The following is a 21,998-nucleotide window of genomic DNA, read 5'->3' on the forward strand; positions in this document are numbered from 1 at the left end:
TTTTTATGGATAAGTAATAATAACTTTACCAGCTCTTCATTGCAAACACTGATACCAGCAAAAATATTCTAGGAAGTTAACTTCAGTGACAATTTTTACCACCTTATTTCAATCCCTCAAAATAATCAAGCACCCTCTGTGTGTTCACTTGGAATTACTTAACAGTGGAGACACCCCATGCCAGTTGGCTTTTCCTGAATCTCGCACCCCATCAGCTACTGCTTATTAATTTTCACTCTCAAAATATGCAAATAGTTAAAGCCTGAATGCTTCTAACCAACAATTAAAAATGAAGAGCATAGCCTGGAATAGGTAACCTAGGCTCTTGCTGTAGTTTGGAAGTAATTCTTTAACCATTTCCAGAGGACACTGTGCTCCACTTTAAAATGAGGTATCAAAGACAGTATCTAGGCTTTCTTCAGAGAGTTAAGTGACAGAGAAAGACCTAACATAGATAAGACACTCTGCTGTTTGCTGGCTATCAAAGGAATGAGAAATCCCACCTAGAGAAGATGGCTGTACAACCTCAAACAAGCACTCAGCCAGAATGAAAAAAACCTTATCTCTACTGTCTCCCATGGGTATACAAAAAGATGAAGGAGCTCAGCATATTTCTTGATACCACAACAGCTGTCATATTGAATTTTAAAAAATAAATAGAATTGAAGTCACAGCACCTTTGACATAGGGCTCCCAATAACCCATCAAGAACAGTTTCACCTCAGAATTTTCAAAGCCACTGTTTAGAACAGGAAAGCACGTAAAAGCAGTTTAATGGTAACATCTTAAAGTATTTTAAAGGAAGTTCAGAAGTTATGTTTAGTGGTATGAAGCCTCAAATTAAGGCAGCCAAGCACTGGTGCTCTTTCAGATAAATATGGAGAAAGCAAAATAGACCACTGGTACTATTTCACCCAAACAACAGAAGTCCACAGGAGAAACTCAGGAAGAAAACCTCCCTCCTTTATGTTATCTTTTCACTACCAGCAATTCAACTGGCAGCCTAAAAGACACTTCCGACCTGACCAGGCACTTTGCCCTGAAGAGAATATGGATCAGGTTTTCCAAATACTAGATGATGCCTAGACAGCTGAATCCTGTATCTGCTAAGGCTTGACAGACAGCCAGGAAGTTGGTGCAGCTGCCCACCACCATGACCTAAAGCAAGGATGTGTTTGATTGTGCTGACAGTGGTGACAACTGCAGCTGTGATTCAGAGTTTTGAAACACAAGTGTTCCCTTAATATTTAGTGTCATTTCTAATGGTACTGGTTTAGGCCTTCTACTATAACAGAATAGACTTTAAAAAGACATTTTTCTCGTCCAGTCTCAAATATTGATTTAATATTGTTACACACAAACCTAACTAAAATGCAGGAAAAACATACAGTAATGATTTCATAGGTTCCTCAGTTCTGTGACAGTGAGCTCAGTATCTGCTGGAGACCCAGTCAGACCACAGTGCCCTATGTGGGTACCAATATCCAGAAAACCTTCACTATAACCAGAGGTACTGGCACTCATACAACTAAACACAGGGGAGAGAAAACAATCTTGGTAAAACAGAGCCTAACTTCAACAGGGTAAATTAAAAGTTTACTCTCATTACTATTTTCTGGGAAGATAATGTACTTTAATTGCCAAATTACAGTGTAGTAACTTTTTTAGTCTATAAAATAGAATTAAAAAAACAAATGGAATTTGGTTTTTGTGCATATGGAATCCAAGATCATAAGCAAAATAGAAATTGTTTGATATCTACCAGTCCAATGTCAGCTGATCAGTATTTTACATGACTCATAACTTTTAGAGAGTTCTAGTCTTTTTTAGAAGAAGGGATTTAGTTTTATCATTTTCTGAATTCATATTGCAAAAACACTAATTATCTAAAAGTATTTTCCACCCTTAGAACTATCAAGTTCTTCATCAGAAAAATAAAATCGAATGTTGATTTAACAACTTAAGAGTTAAAAAAGAGAGATGCAGTTACACTCCCTATGTTCGAATAGCATATAAACACACCTATCACTGGGATGCTCAGAGATTACAGATAACAATTAGCTAACTCCCCTGAAGTACAAAATTTTATATTTCTAAAGGCCTCCAATACTATTCTTCTACTGCCTCTACATTTTACTAATTTATGGTGCCATGGTGTGAGTTTTGAAGTCTAATGAATTACTTGCACATAATCAGACACTTCCTCATTAGTTCTTCCACCTTGTTACTACATTAATTTTATCAGTGACAGAATTAATAGTATCTAGCTAATGGTTATTTGCTTTAAGATACATCATGCATAAGATACTGTCAGATAAGGAATCTGCTAGACCTTATGGATCAAGTGCCATGTAATAAAACAGTGATTCTTTTCCCATAACAAATATCAGAGATCCTGCATTTTGAAGTTTTCAGAAAAATTTATAATTATTTACATGTTCAAATACAGTCAGAAAAAGACAGTGATATCTTGAAAATGAAAGGGACAAATTGCCTGATAGCTCATGCATTAGTAAGCAAGAAATATGACCACACAAAAAGGTAGACAGCAAACATCTTTTGGGTAAATCAGTAAAATACTGCACTGAGATCTCTTTTTTCAACACAGTTCACTTACCTATGTAACTATGAAAGACAACCAAAGCACTTGTAGCATTAAAATTTGTTGAAAACATGACGAGAAAAATTCACTTACACGTACAGTAACACAGTCAGAACACAAAGAACCCAGAAGTCTGGAAAAAAATTGTACTAAGGTTTTGACAGTCTATTGAGAAAATGGAGCAAATTATGCTCAATATCAATGCAAATATGGGGCAAACACATACATGCTTGAAAAAAGGTACACATTTCTATACTCAAAATCAATGGGATTCTATGACTATATCAAGAATTTGAGAGAGATGTATATATCTTCTGTACTGGGACATACAAGCTAGTTTATTTTTGAGCAAACTGACTAAAGACATGCTCAGGGATGAATGCATCCTCAGTGTCCTGGCTTGTAAGATAAGCATGTATTCTCTTTGCCATCTGTTGGAGGTGGGCAGTTTTCTTATCTCTTCCAAGAACAATGCCTCCCTCCGGGGAGATATCTTCTGTTAATGGGCCATTGAATGACTCACTGTGTGACTGATGGGGTTGCATCATGCCATTGTGAGATGCTCCACCCAGAGGGAAGAGCCAAGCATCCCTACCTGCATAAAATCAGCATTTTTGAGACATGAACTCTGCCTCTTCGCTGGATTCCCAGAGGAGCAGCTTCTTGTCCGCTGGATTCCCAGAGGAAGACCAGGCCCATCTACTCTGTCACCAGACCCTCAGAGAAAACTACACCCTTCTACAGGACCACCGCTTCAGCAGCATTTCATCTGCCACTCTAGGAGGAGCAGCCACCACTTAACTGGACTATCACCAACACCCTGACTCCTCAGGGTGTCAGGTTTCTGACTCCATAAGTAGTTTTGTTTGTACTAATTATTTTTTTAAAAATATTATTATTATTTAGTTTTTTTCCTAGTAAAGAACTGTTATTCCCATATCTTTGCCTGAGAGCCTTTTTATTTTGACATTGTGGTAATTCAGAGGGAGGGGAGTTTACCTTTTCCATTTCACGGGAGACTCTAGCCTTCTTTCACAGACTCCTGTCTTTTCAAACCAAGACACTCAGTTACAAAAAACTTCTCACAAGCTACAGCTTTTGACGAATTTCATCTTTTTTTCTGAAGATCTACCCTTCCCAAAACTTCCAACTCCCCCAAAATACAAAAGGGTTAGAAACAAGGCTCCAGTATTTGAGCATTAATTTGCCTTCCAACAAACATATAATGAAGCATACATGCCTCTCTCAAATGAGCCTCATGCACTGTATTTTTGCAGAATATTTTCCAGAAAGTCTAGATTAAGTTTTGTGGGGAAAAGTATCATACAAGCCTAGTTGAAACAACTGGGAAAAATACACAAGCCTGAAAGTTCAAAATTCTTTCAGCAGGCCTGCCAAAACAATCAGTGAAATGGATGATACATAGTTTGCCATAATTAGGCTTCAGAGGTAACAATTAAGTGATCAGAACATTCACACCCACATCAACCAAAAAAGCGTGCATTGCATAAATTAATTTTCTCTGAACCTGTCTGTCAGCAAATCATTACTGAACAGCCATACCAACACTGCATTTTGGCAGAGATTAATACTAAACACAATTACCCAATATATTTATCAATTATTTGGAAGGAATACACTTCAGCAGAGTGCTAGATTCTATTAATTTAGTTCAAATGGTTTACAGTGAAGAGGAAGCACAAGAAGTAGGAACATGGACTGGCTGGTAGTCTGGGACCAATCAAATCAAAAGCGTTTTTGAAAATTACACAGTTAAGGGCCTTATGGCACATCTGCACTTAGAAGTGACTTTGGGCAAGAAACCTTCGATATCAGGGCTTGCAGATATGGTGGGCAAGTAATCCAAAATGAGCTATCAGAGCAATGGGAACTAATGTAATTTGTGATTCTATAATAACCAGAGAAGAAACATGATTTCATAATCAGAACACAACAAACTTTGGAACATTATATACAAACCCAGGACCCAATTCTTCTAGATACATTGCAAAACTAAATCGAGTACAGAAGATCCACAGAAATTAAGGGATCGAGAAGGGCTTTGTATTAAGAAAACCTGCAGATAAATAATTTTTTTAAGGCACAGACATGCTAATAAAGAACAACTGAAAGCCAAACCTGGAGTAACTCATCCTGAAATTAGGATATAACTATACAATAGCAAAATTAATTATCTGAACAAACCATGAAGAACAGAAGGCATCTCAAGGTTTACTGATCAATGTTGTATCTTGAGTAACAAGGAAGCACAAAGCTGAAGTGCATCACTGGTACACATCAAGTAAGACAAGTCAGGAGAATCAGTATTTTCCACTGATTTTCACCTGTAAGATTTTGAAATAAACCCATTGTACTAAATGACCTAATCTATCTCCTATCTCAATTCATGAAATGATATAAAAAGCTATGTAAGCAGCATGCTGTATTCCAAGCTGTCAGGAAAGGGCAACCAACCAAGCCTAACCAAAGGTGATCAAATGCATTAAAGGTTTCACTACAGCTCTGGATGTTTGGTGGCAGACACTTGGGTAAGAGTGCTGTAAGACCCTCTGGAGAGACATAAATATCACATCATAAAAGCCCGATACAGAAAGGCAGCTCATCAAGCAGCCACAGGGCTCGTAATTTCGAACTTTAGTTAAAGCTTGAAAGATGGGGGTAAGGAAAAAGCACAAAACCCCACATACTATTCAACATGGTTTATAACTAGAAACAAAACTGTTTCCTGCCATAAATTGTTCCAGATGCCTTGTACATCATGGCAAGAATTCTGGATTTACAATACAAACATATTTTGTAAGTGGGATGCCAGTGAAGAGTTCACCTGCAATACTTAGCAGGCACCCTTTTTTTAAAAAGGCATATTTTAAAAATAAATTTAAGTTTTCATACCGAATGTCAGGGAAAACAAACTAAGAAGAATGGAAAGTAAGAGAACTGCCAAGGCTAAGTATAGAGAAAGAAAAACAGATATGTTTCCCCACAAAATGGACATCATTAGAAGAAGTACTCCATGCAGAAACAGCTTGAGAGCTGCTAGAATTTGTCCTGATAACTACTAAAACGTTGCCATTTAAATTTAAAAATTGAGTGATCTGTCCTGATTGCATGCCTATGTCATCTTAGTTTAATAATGCCTATTCAGTGCAGCTAATACCTACTGTACTTTACATCCCATGACTACGAGGAACCAGGCTATCCACTGGGAAAGAATCAGTCCCTGATGCAGGGATCATACAAGTGACACAACAGAAGAGGGAAAAGTTGGAAGAAAGTTTATTAATTAAAGCACTTCACTTTAAAAATGAAACTTTGTGTTCTTACGTCTAAATGTGAAAAATGCATCAGAAAATGTAACGCAAACCATTTCTACTTTTGTGCCTAAAATACACAGCTCTCTGTAATTCCTACAAAACCCTATTTCCTAGAAACCTAAGACTGTGTTATAAGTTGCTCTATTTTTGTAAAGCAAAGTTGCTATAATTTATTAAGGTAGTAACAAGTTTTGGATGGGTTGAGAAGTGATAAGAAACAATGCAAAAGTGCCAGAAAAATAAATCAAAAGAGTGTAATATTAACTTACCAAGAAATTATTTTTTCACACTCCTTCCCAAAAATAGAACTTTAATGACATCTCAATACTGTCCTCTCTTTGCTGTTCAGCAAACTACATTTTCCTCCTCCAGTACCCTCCCCTCTGGTTTTAGTTCAAGCTGCCTACAGAATACTGCACAGTTTCAGCAGGAAAGCAGACAGACAAGGGGGCAAACTAGCAATTAGGGCATGAAAAAAACAAGCACTGTAAAACAGCTATTGCTAATCAGCATGAGATATATGTTTACTCAATTAAATAGACAGAACCTTTATTATGACCTTGCATCCCAGAGATAGTGTATAAAATTAAGAAGAATGGGGCCAAACAACATGCACATTTGGTGATTTACAACCTTTCTATGCTAATTGTGATGTGACAATGCAGAGCAACATAATGAAATAAGCAAATTTAGCAGATGCTTTGCATGCAAGCTTCAGTTAAAAATGATATCTTTTTTTTTTGCCTACAGTAACATGGATGCATCTCTTGTTTCTCTCTTGGGAGCCCTACTTATTAGAAAGAAAAGTAACTGACAGCTCGTTCTGCTGTCCTGGTATAGCAGTGCTATGGCTGACCAAATAATTCCATGCCAAATCTCAAACTCTGCTAATTACAGGTGGTAATCCTCCTTGCTCCCTGCCAGCAAGCCTACGAGGGGAGGGCAGGATGCCAGCCAGTGAGACTGGTGAGGACTGGCCCCTGCTCACACGAGTGACACTGGGTCACCTGGCAGACATGGCAGTCACGCCACGGTGCACCCAGCAGCATGACAGGGGACAGGGTGGTGCTTCTATGAGAGGTCAAGAGTGACTCAGAAGGCCACATTTGTGCCTCTCAGGGGTGGGCAGTGCTACTGGAGGCAACAACAAAAAAAGTGACTCTCACAACACACCTGGCAGCGGGGAAATACTTAAAACTTCCCATGTGGCCACATGTGCACAGAAACGTGCACAATATGATGTTAGTAACTTTACACTTTCATTTGCAATTCTGTTTTCAAAAACTAGTCCTTTTAAAAGGAATGCAATGAGGAATGCATGCCAGCTATTTTGAACAATGGCAATACATTACTATCTGACAACAAGTTTTTAATAACACGAGTCAAGACCTTTTCAAGGACCCATTTTGTGGTAGGTATCTCAAATATAATGGCAGGCCTTCCTAACAAGCATTAAATGCACTATTTTGCCAGATTTGGCCTGGGTCCATGATGCTCACTGAGATGCTGAATGTTATCCATTTCCCCAAAATAGATTCAGCTACTGATAAATTGGGAATTATTGCTGGAACTGGATCTCTTCACTGATTTTACAAAATTAAGCTATTTTGTAAATATAAATAATGCAGCTGTATTTTAAGTACCTAAAGGCTTATGCTTACCCCAAGCTACTAAATTATCACAAAGCACTCAATGCACTTGTCAGAATAAAGGAACTTAAAAGCATGCACTTAAGTACAGTAAATAAAGCAAGCATGCACATACAAACACGGACAAAAAACTGTTAAAACTGTCTTCAGAAGAGGGTAGGTTTAATCATTGTCAAATGCAAATAACTGAAAGAAGCAAAGGAAAAGTCACCTATAATTATTCTGAATACTTTATTAAAGGAAATGTTAATTGCCTTCTCTGGTTTTTATAAGAATATAAAAACTTTAAAGCATTTATTTGAACAATAGCACAAATCCACCTCTGAAGTCTGCATCCATCCTTTTGGAAATTCAAATTATTGTCACTTTCTATCACAAAAATCAACTCAATATGCATAAAAGAATTATTAAACACATTATTAAAAAAATATTTACAAACAACAACAATACAAAAATGCTCAAAAACCCAAGAGGTCACTTCTAAAAATGTACAGTACATTTGAGATCTTCCCCTCCCATAAAGCAACATGTCTAGCAAGGTATGTTTTTCTTGCTATAATCTATCACCTGAGTTGTATGTTTCTATAGGAGCAAACCAGCAATCTACTGCAAAATTAGCCCCAAAATTAAAAGCTTATTTAAATTTAACAGCAGTAGAGAAATATATAAAGCATGTATTTTAGAAGGTTAGAAAAGTGTTTGCTCATATACATCCAATGTAGAAGCTATATGGTATTACATCTTTGTTTATTAAGACAGTGGTAAAAACTCACTCTGAAGTGTTTCAAGTTCAGCCTTAGCCAGGGCATCTTCTTTCGCCTTCATTTTTGTTTCTTTATATTCTACATATAATTGTCTGGCATCCTTTAAGAAAATGTTGCAATGGCATTAGCATCCTTATACAAACAAGTAATTGCAATGGCTCTGTTTTAAGTTCTCACTTAACCTCACAAAAAAAAATTAAGATGTATTTGTTTCCTTGAGTTACAGCAATTTTCAGTCTAAAACACAGAATTTGTGTAATAAAGGCTCAAATGTAATAGCGTTGATATTTTAGACTATGATGCTCATTGACAATCTGAAAAGCAAAATGGTTAGAGAAACTACCTACAGCTTTGCAGAGACCATGCACCCACTTAGCTCAAATCAGCAATCTGGAAGTTCAAGGGAGAAAGAGATGTTTTTAATTAGAGTAGCGTGCACAGGGACAAACAAAGGCAACTGCTAGGCAGCAATCACCTTAATGTGAACTCATTAAGGTAACACTAACTGCATGTGCCAACTTCTTCCCCCCCTTTATTTTTTAAACCAACTTCTACTCTGCTATTCAAGTGTTGAAAATACACTTTTTTTTTCCCTCCAAAGATGAGATTCTAATCTGAAATCTATAAAGCAAATGTACACATAAAACTAGAAGTCCTGTCACACATACACCACAATAAGGTACATCTTTCCAAAATCCGATGAATGAGTAATTATGGATTTCTGTTGAAAGCTTTCCAATATGAACAACCAGATTGCTGAAGTAGGAAAAATGGAGAGTTTTCTTACTCTCACCCATTTAAGAGATTTCTATACTCATTCAAAAACAAAGAATCCATAATAGAAATGCTGAAATAGAGAAATTGTTATTTATCTTTATCAAGCATGCAGAATGTCTATTGTATTACACAAAAATTAATTATAGTATTAGATAGACCTAATCTTAGATCTTTTTACCCAAAAATACGTTTTGGTCTTATTACACTAACAGTACTGCTTTTTACAGATAAAATGTAACTTAAATTTGAATTCGGAATGTATTGTAAAATGGTAGTAAATTTTTTATAATTTCAACTATATTTAAACAAAACCTGGTATCATCAACATGAAATAAGACACCTTAAGAAATCTTGAAAAGAAAAATCTGAGCTAAGCAGTCATTATTGCTGACTCTAATGGTAGAAATCATCCCATTCTCCCTGCAAAGATAAAACAGTTGTTCTTCATGTTACAGCTGCATCTACCCTTTCAAAGCTACTAGAAGGAGACTGGAAAGCACGTGACAGGAATCATGACCAAGCTCTGAGAAGAACTTTGTGGTGGTTTGGAGACATCTCACCGATAAGGTCAGGATGTTTGAAGAACAACTCTGACAATTTCCCACAAAAGATCAGTAAAGTTCCACCTCCTTCCAAAACACCTCTTATTACTTTTTTTTTTTCCCCTCCCTGGGTACAGGAAATAAAAAGTTTTGGGGGTCTTTTGCCAGTTTTATGTAGGAAATCTCTGCACACTAAAGTAATTTTAAAGGGTTTACATAACTTTTTGCTTCTGGAACATAACAGAAGAGACCATCTCACAGGCTAATACTTCTTTGATCAGGAAAAAGGGTTTTTTTTAAGTAGAGTTGTGGCTAAAAAAAAAGGGTAGTTACAGGAGGACTAGCATTAACAGCAGATATGTAGGCTTTGAGGAGACATACTTGAATTACAAAATAAATATCAGCACTGCTTCTCTTTTTGGTTTACCTGAAAGAGGAATTCCCTACCACACTGGAAACTTCCCTTGTACTCTCGAGGTTTGGCCTACTTGAAAAATTAAGAAACAGAAACAGCCATAAGTGCAATAGTTCTTTGCTGTTGAGTTTGAGGCATTTGGGTTGCATGGCATACACAGGACTCAGACTTATGGATATCCAAAAAACACTTTTGTTTAAGGCTATGATTTCAAAATGGCTACAATTAACTGGCATTTAAATTTAACCCATTTGACACTGAAAGCCAATATTTGATGCTAAATTCTGGTGTAAAATCCATTATTGCTTGTGGGATCTCCAGACAGCAGGCACTAAGGGGTAACTGTCAATCTCTCTAGCACGTCAATCACAGAACAATTGGAAATGTGGCTCAGATGAAAATGAGACACAATAGCTGAACAACAAAGAAAACTAGTCAGAAGCACGTAAATGAAATATGGTAGTATTGCTGCTTTATAGATATAGAATGGATTATCACTACAAATGGAGTAATATGCAGGTAACAAAGGCAGCATCTCTCTTATCAGTAAGATTATTATGGCTAGTACCATAATAACAAAAAAAAGGGGAAACTGCACATTTTGAAGCATACATAAATGTATACATATAAAGAAAAGCAAAGGGAAAAAAAAACAACAAAAAGCTTAACTCAAAATGGATTTTGAAGATTTGAAAATCAAATCCTTCCCACAAAAAAAGAAGAATGGCTCTACAGGTTGTAAAGGAAAATTAAAAGGCATACCTGAGTAAAGACTTTAACCACAGACACAAATGTTATGCAAATTAGACCTTATAGATTAAAATGAAAAAACACTGGAAAAACATTTAACATGGGAAGTTCTTTGATGAAAAGTTCTACCTCAATGTAAATAAACCCCTTTTAATTCACTCTTCATTCAGCTTTCAATCAGTCTTAACAGGAATATTTGTTTTCAAGAATATTCAGTTTTGGTAGTGTAAGTATTTCAAAATAGGTTTATGCTCAGATTTTTTACTTTTCTGAAGTGATAAATTTAAGCAGTCACTTTGTCTCAATACAAGCATTTTAAAGACACTGGCAATGCAGATACAGTCTCTTCCAATCTAATGTTCCTTCCCCATGATTCAGTAACAATTTTATATCTCAAAACATCAACATTTTATACTTAAGGTATACTTCACCTTCAAGACGTAATAGACATAAGAAAAGTAATATTTTCATACTTCTGGGGTGGAAAGATACAGAGAAAAGAGACATAAATACAAAACTTGGAACAGTTCTAACTAAAACTCCAACTTATCTAATCAGAAATATGTTCTCATTTGCAGGAATTTAAGACGTTTTCCAAAAAAAAAATCAAAACAAATACAATATTTCTTCCCACCACTAAAGCAGCATAACATGTAATTCGTTAAGTACAAAGAATAAAGAAGAGGGCTGATATATGCTGGTTTATTATATTATAAATTCAAATATATACTTTCCAAAAAGGAACAGAACGAAAAAAAGAATGTATTTGAAATGCAAAATTATGCTATTAGTATTTCCAAATTATATTTAAACTGTCATATACAGGAAAGTCCTGCAATTACTGTCATATTTAATCATAAAGAAGAATGAAGAATCCCGTAAATTTCTTGAACATACAGTTTCTCTCTTTATATCAGTATCATCTTATGTTATTAAACTGAGATTGCCCAGACAAAGCTGAGCCTGTGTTATGCAGAAATTCAGAAATTCCTGATACTGAACTTTCAAGGGTTTCTTTCATTTATTTGTTTTAGGGTTTGAGGGCTTGGTTGGGGTTTTAGTGGTTTTTGTGTTTGTTTGGTTCTTTTTTTTTTTTTTTTTTTTTTTTTTTTGCTTTGTTGCTTTTAAATCAAAAGATACAGCATTTATTCAAACTGTACTAATTCTAGAAGTAAAAACTTCCATTCTGAGTATGACTTCATAATTTTGGTTTCTCCTTGATTTCTGGGGAGGGTGATGAGGCTTTGTTCGTTTGTTTGCTTTGTGGTTTTTGGGTTTTTGTTGTTTGGGTATCTTCCCCTCCAGTAAATATTAAATCCTCCTGGCTTTCTGGTCTACCTCAAAAGAAACTGGAGATTAGGAGAAAGAAAGCAAACAACTTGAAACAACTTGCTGTATGAGGATCTTAATTTCAGATTTTGTGATAGAAACAGCTCACATTTTAGTTCTTTGGGTAAGGGACTGATACAACCAAAATTCACACTTAACACTTTCTCACAAGCATACTTAAAGTCAGTATAGTGAAATAATTTTCTTTGGACTAATTTCTATTACATTAAAAAAAAAAAAACCTTTCATGGAGCTATTGAACCAATTTTTGTCCTTTTGAACACAGTATTACTATATGCAATTTATATTAAAAAGAGAGGAAAAAAAAGTTAAATTAAATTTACTCCTCCAGCCCACCTTCAATTTGCTACTTTTATGCAATAAAAGTTCCAGCCATTTCACCAAAGCAATAATACTCATTGGAGAGGATTCTGTACTAGTGATATCAATGTGTTATGGTAAGAAATAATGTTTAAAAAAGAGTTTAACATTATGATTTATACTTTTCTTTGGCATTTTTACCTTTTTGCCCAAAGGCAATCTAGTAAACAAATAGGAATTGCATTACTTCCTTCTTTATAATCAAAAAATCATGCTTTGCCTGTAGAATAATCCCAGGTGTGGGGAGGCTCTTCAGCTGTATACAGCCGTGGGCAATTGTGGTGTGGTTCCCAAGCCCCGGTGCACCATGTGACCAGCAGCTGGCTGTGCCACTGCAGTCTCTGCTGGGAATTCCATGTGCCCAGTGGTGAGACAAAGGCAGCCAGAAAGGGAAACAGAGGTCAGTGCTGCAAGGCCTCTCTGGGACCCATTTCACACCCCATGAAGCCTCATACCACAGCAGACCAGTAGCAATAACCGAGAGCCAGTATTGCCTCGTACACACGAGCTACTCACACTCATGTGGTAGGACATGTATGTAGACTTACAGTCATACAAAGAAGCTGCCACAGCACAGCAGGCAATTAAAAGCAGATTCCTTTACTGTCTTACATTTATTTAAAACTTTTAGTATTTTTGCAGCACATTTTTCCTTCAGAGCCTCAAGCGGTACCCTGTTAGACACAAATTATTTTTGCTCACTTGCATACATCCAGAATACTTATTTTACCATCCACTCTCCTCTGACCTGCTTCTAAGCTTCTAATTGACCTCAGGGTCAAGAGCTTCATCCTTACTTTGGTTCTCCCAACAGCTGTGAAATAGCAAGAAACAGAGCAAATGGGCAATCACTCGTGCCATACATCCTGCAATTGCTCGCTCCCCACAAATTATGCCAACAGTGGAGCTGTACAGTAAATTGGAACATGTCAAAACCCTCAAAACCTTGTAAAGCTGGGAAATAGAGAGATATTTAACCTTAATGACTTGAATAATTTTTTTAAGGCATATGTTATTAAGTGCAATAAATTTTGTTTTAATCTCACACAATTTCATATCAAGTCACATGTGAAGACAGAAACAACTCACAAATACATTTGCTGACCTAATCAAATCTTCCTTGGAAGCTAACTTGCCAAAGGAGATGCCCTGCTGGCAAAGCCTCTTGAGTTTAATGACACATTGCCAATCCGTTTAAGGCCAAAGCTGAATCATCTCTAAACAGGTGTTGAATTGTGATCATGGATTAAAAGAAAACCTGAGGAAAAAATGCCAAGAAATTAAACACCTCTGGGTCACTAGTTTGAATCTATTCCAGACTACTAAATCTGCTACAGTAATTACCATCTGGTAGTCTACATAAAAATAAATTACTGGCTTTTTTGTTTTAATTCACTTTGTGCTACACAAAGGTCTTTATAAACACAAGTTTCAATTGCAATTGAAAGCTTTGTTGATAATCTCACTAGGTTATACCCAGTGCAACGATGTACTGAGCTTAAACTGGCTTCTCATTACTGGTGAGCCACCAGTTCTCTCAACAGCTTTCTGTAAGGGTGTGTGTGCTCTATACCTAAAGGATTACAACAGAAGAAGGAAACTTTATTTTCTTAACAAGGAATCATTTCTGTCAAAACAAACAAAAATGCTTTCTACTCCATTACCCTCAGGACAACAGCAGACTCACAATTCAGTCAGTGTAAAAATAAAGACATTCACTGCTAAACTTCACCACATCAGAGTGCAGGTAAAGTTGACAGGACCACTAAGAAACATGCCTATCTTAAGTTTTTTGAAGGAAAAAAAATGTGAAGAATTATTAAAACCATTTTTCAAAAATGTTTTTCTTTTGTTAAGTTATAGGTCTTAACTTTTCTTAAGTTATATGTCCAGATAGGCAAAAAAACCACCCTCTAGTCAGGTGCTTTTGGAAGAAACTGCAATTTACTTATGGCAGCTCTCCCTCAAAACATAAGTACACTTAAAACAACTGACTGTTCTGTATTACATACACAGTTTGAACTGAAATTCTTGCACACTACATGTAGCTAGTTTATTTCATTCTCAGAAGACAATTCAGTTTCAATAAGCATTTTAATTGAGTTTTTGGAGGTTCTTTACTCCCCTTTTTTTAAAAAATATGTTGCCTTTTTCCAGGTTGTTCTCATGAAAGTATTAACTAAAATGGCCTTAGAAACAATTTTCATTCTTTTTTATTTTTCTTATCCTACATTATAAGAATTAAACTTGGTAATAGGCAATGTAATTTACACTCCACCTAATATTTCCTTCACAGCACACATATTTGATTTATGATACATTTAATGTATTTTTCTTCCTTTGCTTCTTCGAACAAACTTAAAAAATTCTGTTTTCACTCCTAAATTTAACTAAATTCAATGTGTGGATATAAAAATCTGTGTAGTTTCTCTCAAAATACAACTGTCAACAGTTTAAAAACCTGCTCATTTTCTTAGTTTCTCTCATGTTCCCCTCACACATTTTTCTTCCATTTTTTTGACATAAAATGCAGGCTACAATAAAATGGCATAGGCCACCACAAGGGCATGCAAACAAAGCATTTTTCTTCAGTGAAGGCCCACCTTAATTATTTTAAGTGCCTCCTTCTGAAATCTGACATTTTGAAGGAGGAAGGGAAGTAGGAGAAAGACACTCAATTGGATAAATGAGAGCCAGGCATGAGCAGAAGCTCAGCAACCTGAATCCTCAGGCACAGCTGTTGCAAGAAGAATATTCACATTAATGAATAGGGGGAGAGATGGATGCTAGGTTAAAAAAAAATCAATACAAGAAGGGCTAAAAAGTTTTATTTGTTGCTATTGTTTTATGTTGTTATGTTTGATTAGTTTTGGGTTTTTTTTTAATGAAGTCTCCTCTGAGGAAGAACTTGTGTCTGTTACAGGCAGGTGCCTCTGTTTTGTTAGTTTGAGGAAACAGTTCAGCTGTTTTACTGGCAGGGCTTTGAAAAACTCAGTGGCAGAGAAACATTCAGTTAAAAGCATTGCTAACTCTTCCCCTTTCCTGTCCCAAATATGGTTCCATTAAATATGGATGCATTTTTAGAAGTTCATCTACAACTGGATTAGTTGCAGCTGAACAACAGATTTTGAAAACAATTTGTTGGCTCTTAAATGACTGGAGAAATCATTCAGATTAAAACAATGAACAACTAAAATCTGTAACATCCATCCTGATGTCAACCACTTGCAATATGACATGTAACACTACACAGTATCTGTAGGATCCTTCATCTTCTGCCTTAGTGATTTTACTTTTATTAAAAGCATTAAGTAACCTGAAATCTCAAGCCTGTGTATTACTGAAGAAAAAAGCACTAAGATTTAAAACAGGACCTCTGCACCAGGGTATAATTTAGAAGAACAGATAACTTTTTGCTCCATGTTGGTCATTAAGCTACATCTTGCCAAAATGTTAAATATACATCAAAATAAAAAAGAACACAGAGGTCTCTCTGTCAAGGTAGTTACAATATACCAGGTACCAAAACAAAACTCCAACTGCTCTTATGCTCTTCAGAAGAGGTGATACTTCTTTAAGTACTGTTAACTAATAAATAATAAGCCAGATAATTTATTTCAGTCACCTGAAGTCCTAAATAGTTTTAACATTGAAGACTATTTATGGTTTAGTGCATTTGAACACGCGTAACTAGCGCGTCACATTAAACAACAACAAAACAAACTCTGCAGTTAAGCAGTAGAGTCGTTTATATATGGGCCAATTTACTCTAGAACCTCTCTTTCCTTCAAAGCCTTCCTGCTCTGAATTCCTCTACAGCATGCTTCCCCTGCCACCAAACCCCTGCTGGATGGTCTCCAGAATTCCAGGAGTTACTGGACAGCTATTTTTCCCAGTACTATTAATTTAATGGAATGGGAATCCAAACAAAGGCTCAGTTCTACAAAGCATGAAACATCATTTTGTTGTATTTTTTCTGCCAATTCTGACAGGCACAGGAGCTGCTTTTTGAACAACAGACCTGAAACCTGCTATACTGACATAACACTATCTTAATACCATAAAAATTATAAGAAGACATAAGAAGTCCTAATTTTCAATTATTCATCAATCTTACTACATTGTGTGATTTTTAAAAATTTTGCAATTAAAGCAAAAGGGAAAGTACTGTAACTATGAATAAAGTTTCAAAAATGCAGCAACAGAGTTTGCTGACCCTAATTATTTTCTATCTGACTCACCTTGATGAGGAATGAACATCAAAGCTTAATTTGGACACAACAGATGATTAAGTGCAATCACCTTGCTTTACAAACTTGTAAAAAGTTTTTTAATAAAACAGCCCCAAAGATCCGATGAAAATTTAAAGAGAGAGAGAGATTAACTTTTGCCTCTGTTTGTAGGAAAAGTTAAAGGCTATAAAAATGGATGCTAGAAGACCAAGCATTATTGTGTTTATAACTTTTACAAGGGTAGGAATTATAACTATAGTATTTTTCTAGCTTGAACACAGACAAAACCCAAACACTGATGCCATTTGTACTACTTATACTTTCAAAACAATACTCTATTTCTGTAAACCAAAGAAAATATCCGTCTCACATTGCCTGATCCATATTATCAGTGACAAAGGTATTAAAAACAAAACACTGTATTTCAGGAAGATGCAAAGAAAGACCAGGTGATATTAAAAAAGTTATTCTGGTAACTGATCTGACAATACTTCCATTGGTTGGATGCCAGCTAGATTTTATAGTTGATAGTATTAGATTAAAACACAATAACTATGAGCAAGCCTGCCACAGTGATGTTTACAAATTACAACCATACCTTTGTTACTTTACTTCAGCAATTTCAGGTATCAATTTGTATCATTATCCAGTGAATTAAAGAAAGAAACTCCATCATAAAAAGTAATTTCACTGTTATCCCAAATTTAAATGGCATATTAAAATTTGCTATGAAAGTACAGCATTTGCTGATTTGAGATTAAAGTACTTTTGTTAACATCAGTTAAAAAGCATAGGTATTCCTAATTAGATGGATATATATCCATCTTCCCCACCCCTCTCCCATCATTTATTCTTGTAGTTTTGCCTAACAGAAACTGCTTCCCTAGCTTGTTAAGATTAATATGCATTTAAAATACATTCATATTTCCATGAACTTTTGATATAAAATTTGCCTCCAAAGAGTAATTTCTTTATATATATATATATGTATATATACATATATATGTATGTATATATGTATGTATGCATGTATATGCTATGTGTTTGAGCCAAAAAATTAATTACAAACAAGTGCTATACATCTGATTATGCATAATTACACCATCAAGAAAAATTAAGTAACACAATTTAACATCATTACTGTTACCTGGAATAATTGAGGTAAAGCTTTCACAGTGAGACAGAACCATATTCCCAGCTTGCATGGAAGTAAGTCATGCCATTGTGGTTTGTCCAGTACCCTGCCGTCAAATAAAATTGTATGTTTTTCATTACTGCCACACAATCTCAAAGCCAGAACTTTACCATTATCCTTTAAGATGATTAGCACTCGTCAACTCCCATAAAAATGTCTGACTACATAATAATAAATACACATTTTAAACATTTAATTCAAAATATCTAACAGCTAACTTCTAATCATTTCTGTATTTTGATCTTCTAAAAGGCCTTTTCTTCAACAAAGCAAATTCATAAGCCACATAATCACTTTAGTTTAAATAAAAAACCAAACCAAAAAACCACTCAAGCTTCAACCAAGTGTTCACAAGTGCTGACAACCAGATATGAAGACTGTAGCATAAACAAAACAATACATAAAAATTAATGTCATTTGCAGTTCACTGGAGCATTACTCACTGATGTCATCAAGAAAGACGACAGGCAGAATGGTCTCTGATCTCCATCCCTCATTGATCCAGTTCATGCCCCTGCTGTGTGAACTATTTAAACCCTTTATTTCTTTCTATGAATCAATAAAAGAAATAGTGGTATCTTTTGGAGTGTCCTGAAAGTCACTATTTCCCTATGTGTTCCTTGACAAACAACGTGTTACAAGCCTTTACCAATATATTCATTTTTAAGTTTATCAGATAAAAAGCATTTAATCAGACAAGCATTAAAACCCCATAAAAACTCCTTGCTTGGAACAGGAATAAACTGAAGCTCAAATAAATTGAAAGTTGCTAACTGTAATCAAAGGCAAAAACCCTTAAAGAGGGAAAAAGTTCTAAAATCTCCTAAAATCAACTTGCAAAAATAACACCCTTTTATAAGACAGAAGCCTTTAATTCAGCCTTAATCTTTCAATGATTATTGATCTGCTGAATAAACACCACGTGTTTATTTACAAATCCAAACCTGAAAACACATCTACACTGGCACACTTTAGATCAGCAATGGCTGTTATTACAAATACAGTTGTTTTTTTTCACAGAGTATTTTACAGATGCAAAAAGAAAATGAGACAACCAAATCAGTAGCTGACAGAATGTTTTAAAATGCAGAAAACGAGAGTTCTTTCCCACCTTTCATTTTTGTCTAGAGCAGCAAGTTTGGCTTCATCTGTACTCCTGCTGCCTGTTTTTTTCTTCTTTTCCCTCTTTTTTCTGCTGAGCAGTTCATCCTTGATGTAGAAAGAACTACGGTTACAGGTTATCATTAGCATGTAAACCACAAATGTTACTGGGACTCTTCTGTGAAGGGTAAACACTAGAGTAGCATTTATGCAAATGTATCTGGGGTCCTACATGATTAAGTAAAATCATCTATCTTAACAATAACTGTTGCCATGGTATCCAGTCTTTAAACACACATGAAGTCCAGTTCTGTCACTCATGTGTATCTCCATAGCAATCAAAGTTTTCTAAGAGGAGAAAGCATTCAACTTGCCTCCTTTCTCATTCATCAACTTCAATAATGCAGTGGAAAATAAAAAAGTAAATAGATGCTAATGTATGAATATTTTTCAAGTTATGCTTAGTTTTTTTTCTTAGTCTAAGTGCAACAGACTTTTATATGACAAAAAACAAAATTATCAAAAAATAATGTGATTTATACTGCTTACCAATTCCCACCCTGTTAAGAAAAACCCAAAACAAAAAAGCATGTAGCTTACAACAAAGGCAAATCAAGTATCACTTTTAAACAAATAAAACCGGTTTATTTTTCAACCTTAGATACGACTACAGTAGCATATGATTCTTCATCAACAAATGATAGACTTTTTCTCTTCTTCCTTCCAGATAAAAACCCAGGACCAGCTCTTGCAATTTATTACCAATTCTAGAAAAATTAAGTCATTTTTAGATTACTATTTCAGAGATGCTGAATATCTCATTCTGTAATATATTCTGTAATCTCATTCTGCATTATATTCTTAAATATAATATTTTAAAAGTATGAAAAATCCAAATTCAAACCAGGGGAAGTGGTAGAGGTATTTATAATACACAAACTTCTACAGGAAATTTAGTACTAATAATTGAAGCAAGTTTGATTTATTAGCAATACTTACCAGCTGTTTTTCCAGGTAGATTGACCAAACCACAGCATAATGACCCACTGTGAGTATAATGAACAAGAGTAATGCCAGCTCAGCATTGCTCATTTTTCTCACCCGCCTGTAGTAGAACACAGGCTGTCGCCAATCTGGTAGTCCATTGATCAGAATATCATCATACCTACAGTAGCAAACATAACAGGCTTTCATGGAGAGCTAAAAATGAAATAAGCCAAACCATCCAATTATAAAACAAAAGATAATCCACAGAGTGCTTGAATAATACATACACAAAAGATCATTTAGTATTTTTTTTTTTTTAGAGAGAGTAATGCCTTGTTTTGTCAGCAGATAGGCTTGCATGTGGAAACAAACAGGCTCCAAACACTAGGGCAGGGAAAAAAAAATTCAAATGTTCCTGCAACACTTGCCCACCTCCCCTTCCAAATTCATTAACTTTTGAAGTGAGAGACATCCAGAAATGTGTTCTGTGTGCTCCCTAATCAGTGGGCAGGTCTCCATGATCGAAGTAAGTTACAACCCACTAAACAACTAAATAGGTAGCCAAGAACAAATGTCTTAAACACTAGAAACCCTTTTTTCTTTTACAAATTAAATGCAGAAGTGCTGGGGGGAGGGGAGAGGTATCTCTGCTTTTTGTTTTTGTCCTTTGGTACCACAAAATCCATTAGGTAAAGCATGTCAGACTGATCATAACTTCTTTGTAAGACAAGAGCTTAAATTAGAGGCTTGATATTGATGTTTGAAAATGAAGTTCATCAGTTTTTGATTTTCTATTTGAAACACTGTCTTCAAAAACAATCTATTTTAAAACTGTTTAATTACTAACCCTGCCAACTGTACAGAAACTATTTTATGACAAACCCTTTTCCTTCACACAAATGTCTTGAAGTATCTTGAAATGTCTGAGGTCTTTTATTTACAGTATTTGAACAATTTAAAAATAAACTAACCACAGACATGCAAACCATATTTTTTTAAATTAACTTTTCAGAGTAAAGTTTCAAACAAAAATCTCTACAGTAAACTAAAAAATCTGTATGTTCAAGATGCACAACCTGTTAATCTTAAATTGAACACAACTCATTACATATTCTAATCACACCATTTCCAGAATTAAATCTGCACTGAAAGGCCTAATTTGGTGCAACACATTGACCAAAATATTTTAATTAAAAATATTCTGAGTTAGTCGCAGGCCTAATTACAGGAATAGAAATAGGGCCTATATTGTCATGCAGGTCAGTAGAACTCAGTAGTAGGTTTTTCTCAAGTAAATTGACCAATCCAGGAATAATAGCGCAGCTGCTAAACTGCCAGTCTTGACATGTAAATCAATTTAAATGCAACAACTGCACTAGCTACTTTGATAGTTATTAAATTGATACCTTGGAGATGCACTAAAAAAATATTTCCACAAGCAAATTCATTTTAAGCAGAAAAAGAAGCAGTGGTTTTCAATTTAAAACTATACCTTAATATAGTGCATATCTGAAAAGCTAACTTGTGATAAAACATTTGTTCAAGTTGGCACCACTATGTCTGCATAAAAGATTTAACACCTCAGGATTCTGCTGTGTTCTGAATGATACCAGAAGTAAAATTCATATTACAAAATTCTATCTCCCAATACAACTATGAGAATACTAAGGTTAACATCTATTATTCTTAAATTTGAACTACTAACTTTTTTCCTTTCCCAGTAAGTCAGAACAAATTAACTACTTATACCTTAATACAAACTCTGTTCAGAAAAATTGCTTATGATGTTATTTTAAAATTAAAATTTCTACTTAACTTTTGTTTAAGAAATAAGTAAAGTTTTAGCCCTTAAAAATATTAAGATATTTACAAGATTTTAGTGATAACAGAAGAGAAGATTTTAGAAACAGAAGCATTTTAAAACAAATTAGGTTGATAA

The 21,998-nt window shown here is 35.1% G+C and overlaps 1 protein-coding gene across 1 annotated transcript in view; it reads right to left on the reverse strand.

The window, feature by feature from the left end:
* Positions 1-21,998, reverse strand: part of DNAJC1 (DnaJ heat shock protein family (Hsp40) member C1) — a 109,032-nt gene that overhangs the window by 43,950 nt on the left and 43,084 nt on the right. Inside the window, exons 4-7 of the mRNA XM_068212718.1 lie at positions 20,072-20,237; positions 19,083-19,180; positions 17,924-18,017; positions 8,360-8,450 (exon numbers count right to left, since the gene is read on the reverse strand). Coding sequence (XP_068068819.1) covers positions 8,360-8,450; positions 17,924-18,017; positions 19,083-19,180; positions 20,072-20,237 — 449 coding nt within the window. The remainder of the gene's footprint in view (positions 1-8,359; positions 8,451-17,923; positions 18,018-19,082; positions 19,181-20,071; positions 20,238-21,998) is intronic.

Source organism: Anomalospiza imberbis, chromosome 1, assembly GCF_031753505.1.
Source record: "Anomalospiza imberbis isolate Cuckoo-Finch-1a 21T00152 chromosome 1, ASM3175350v1, whole genome shotgun sequence".
NCBI lineage: Eukaryota > Metazoa > Chordata > Aves > Passeriformes > Viduidae > Anomalospiza > Anomalospiza imberbis.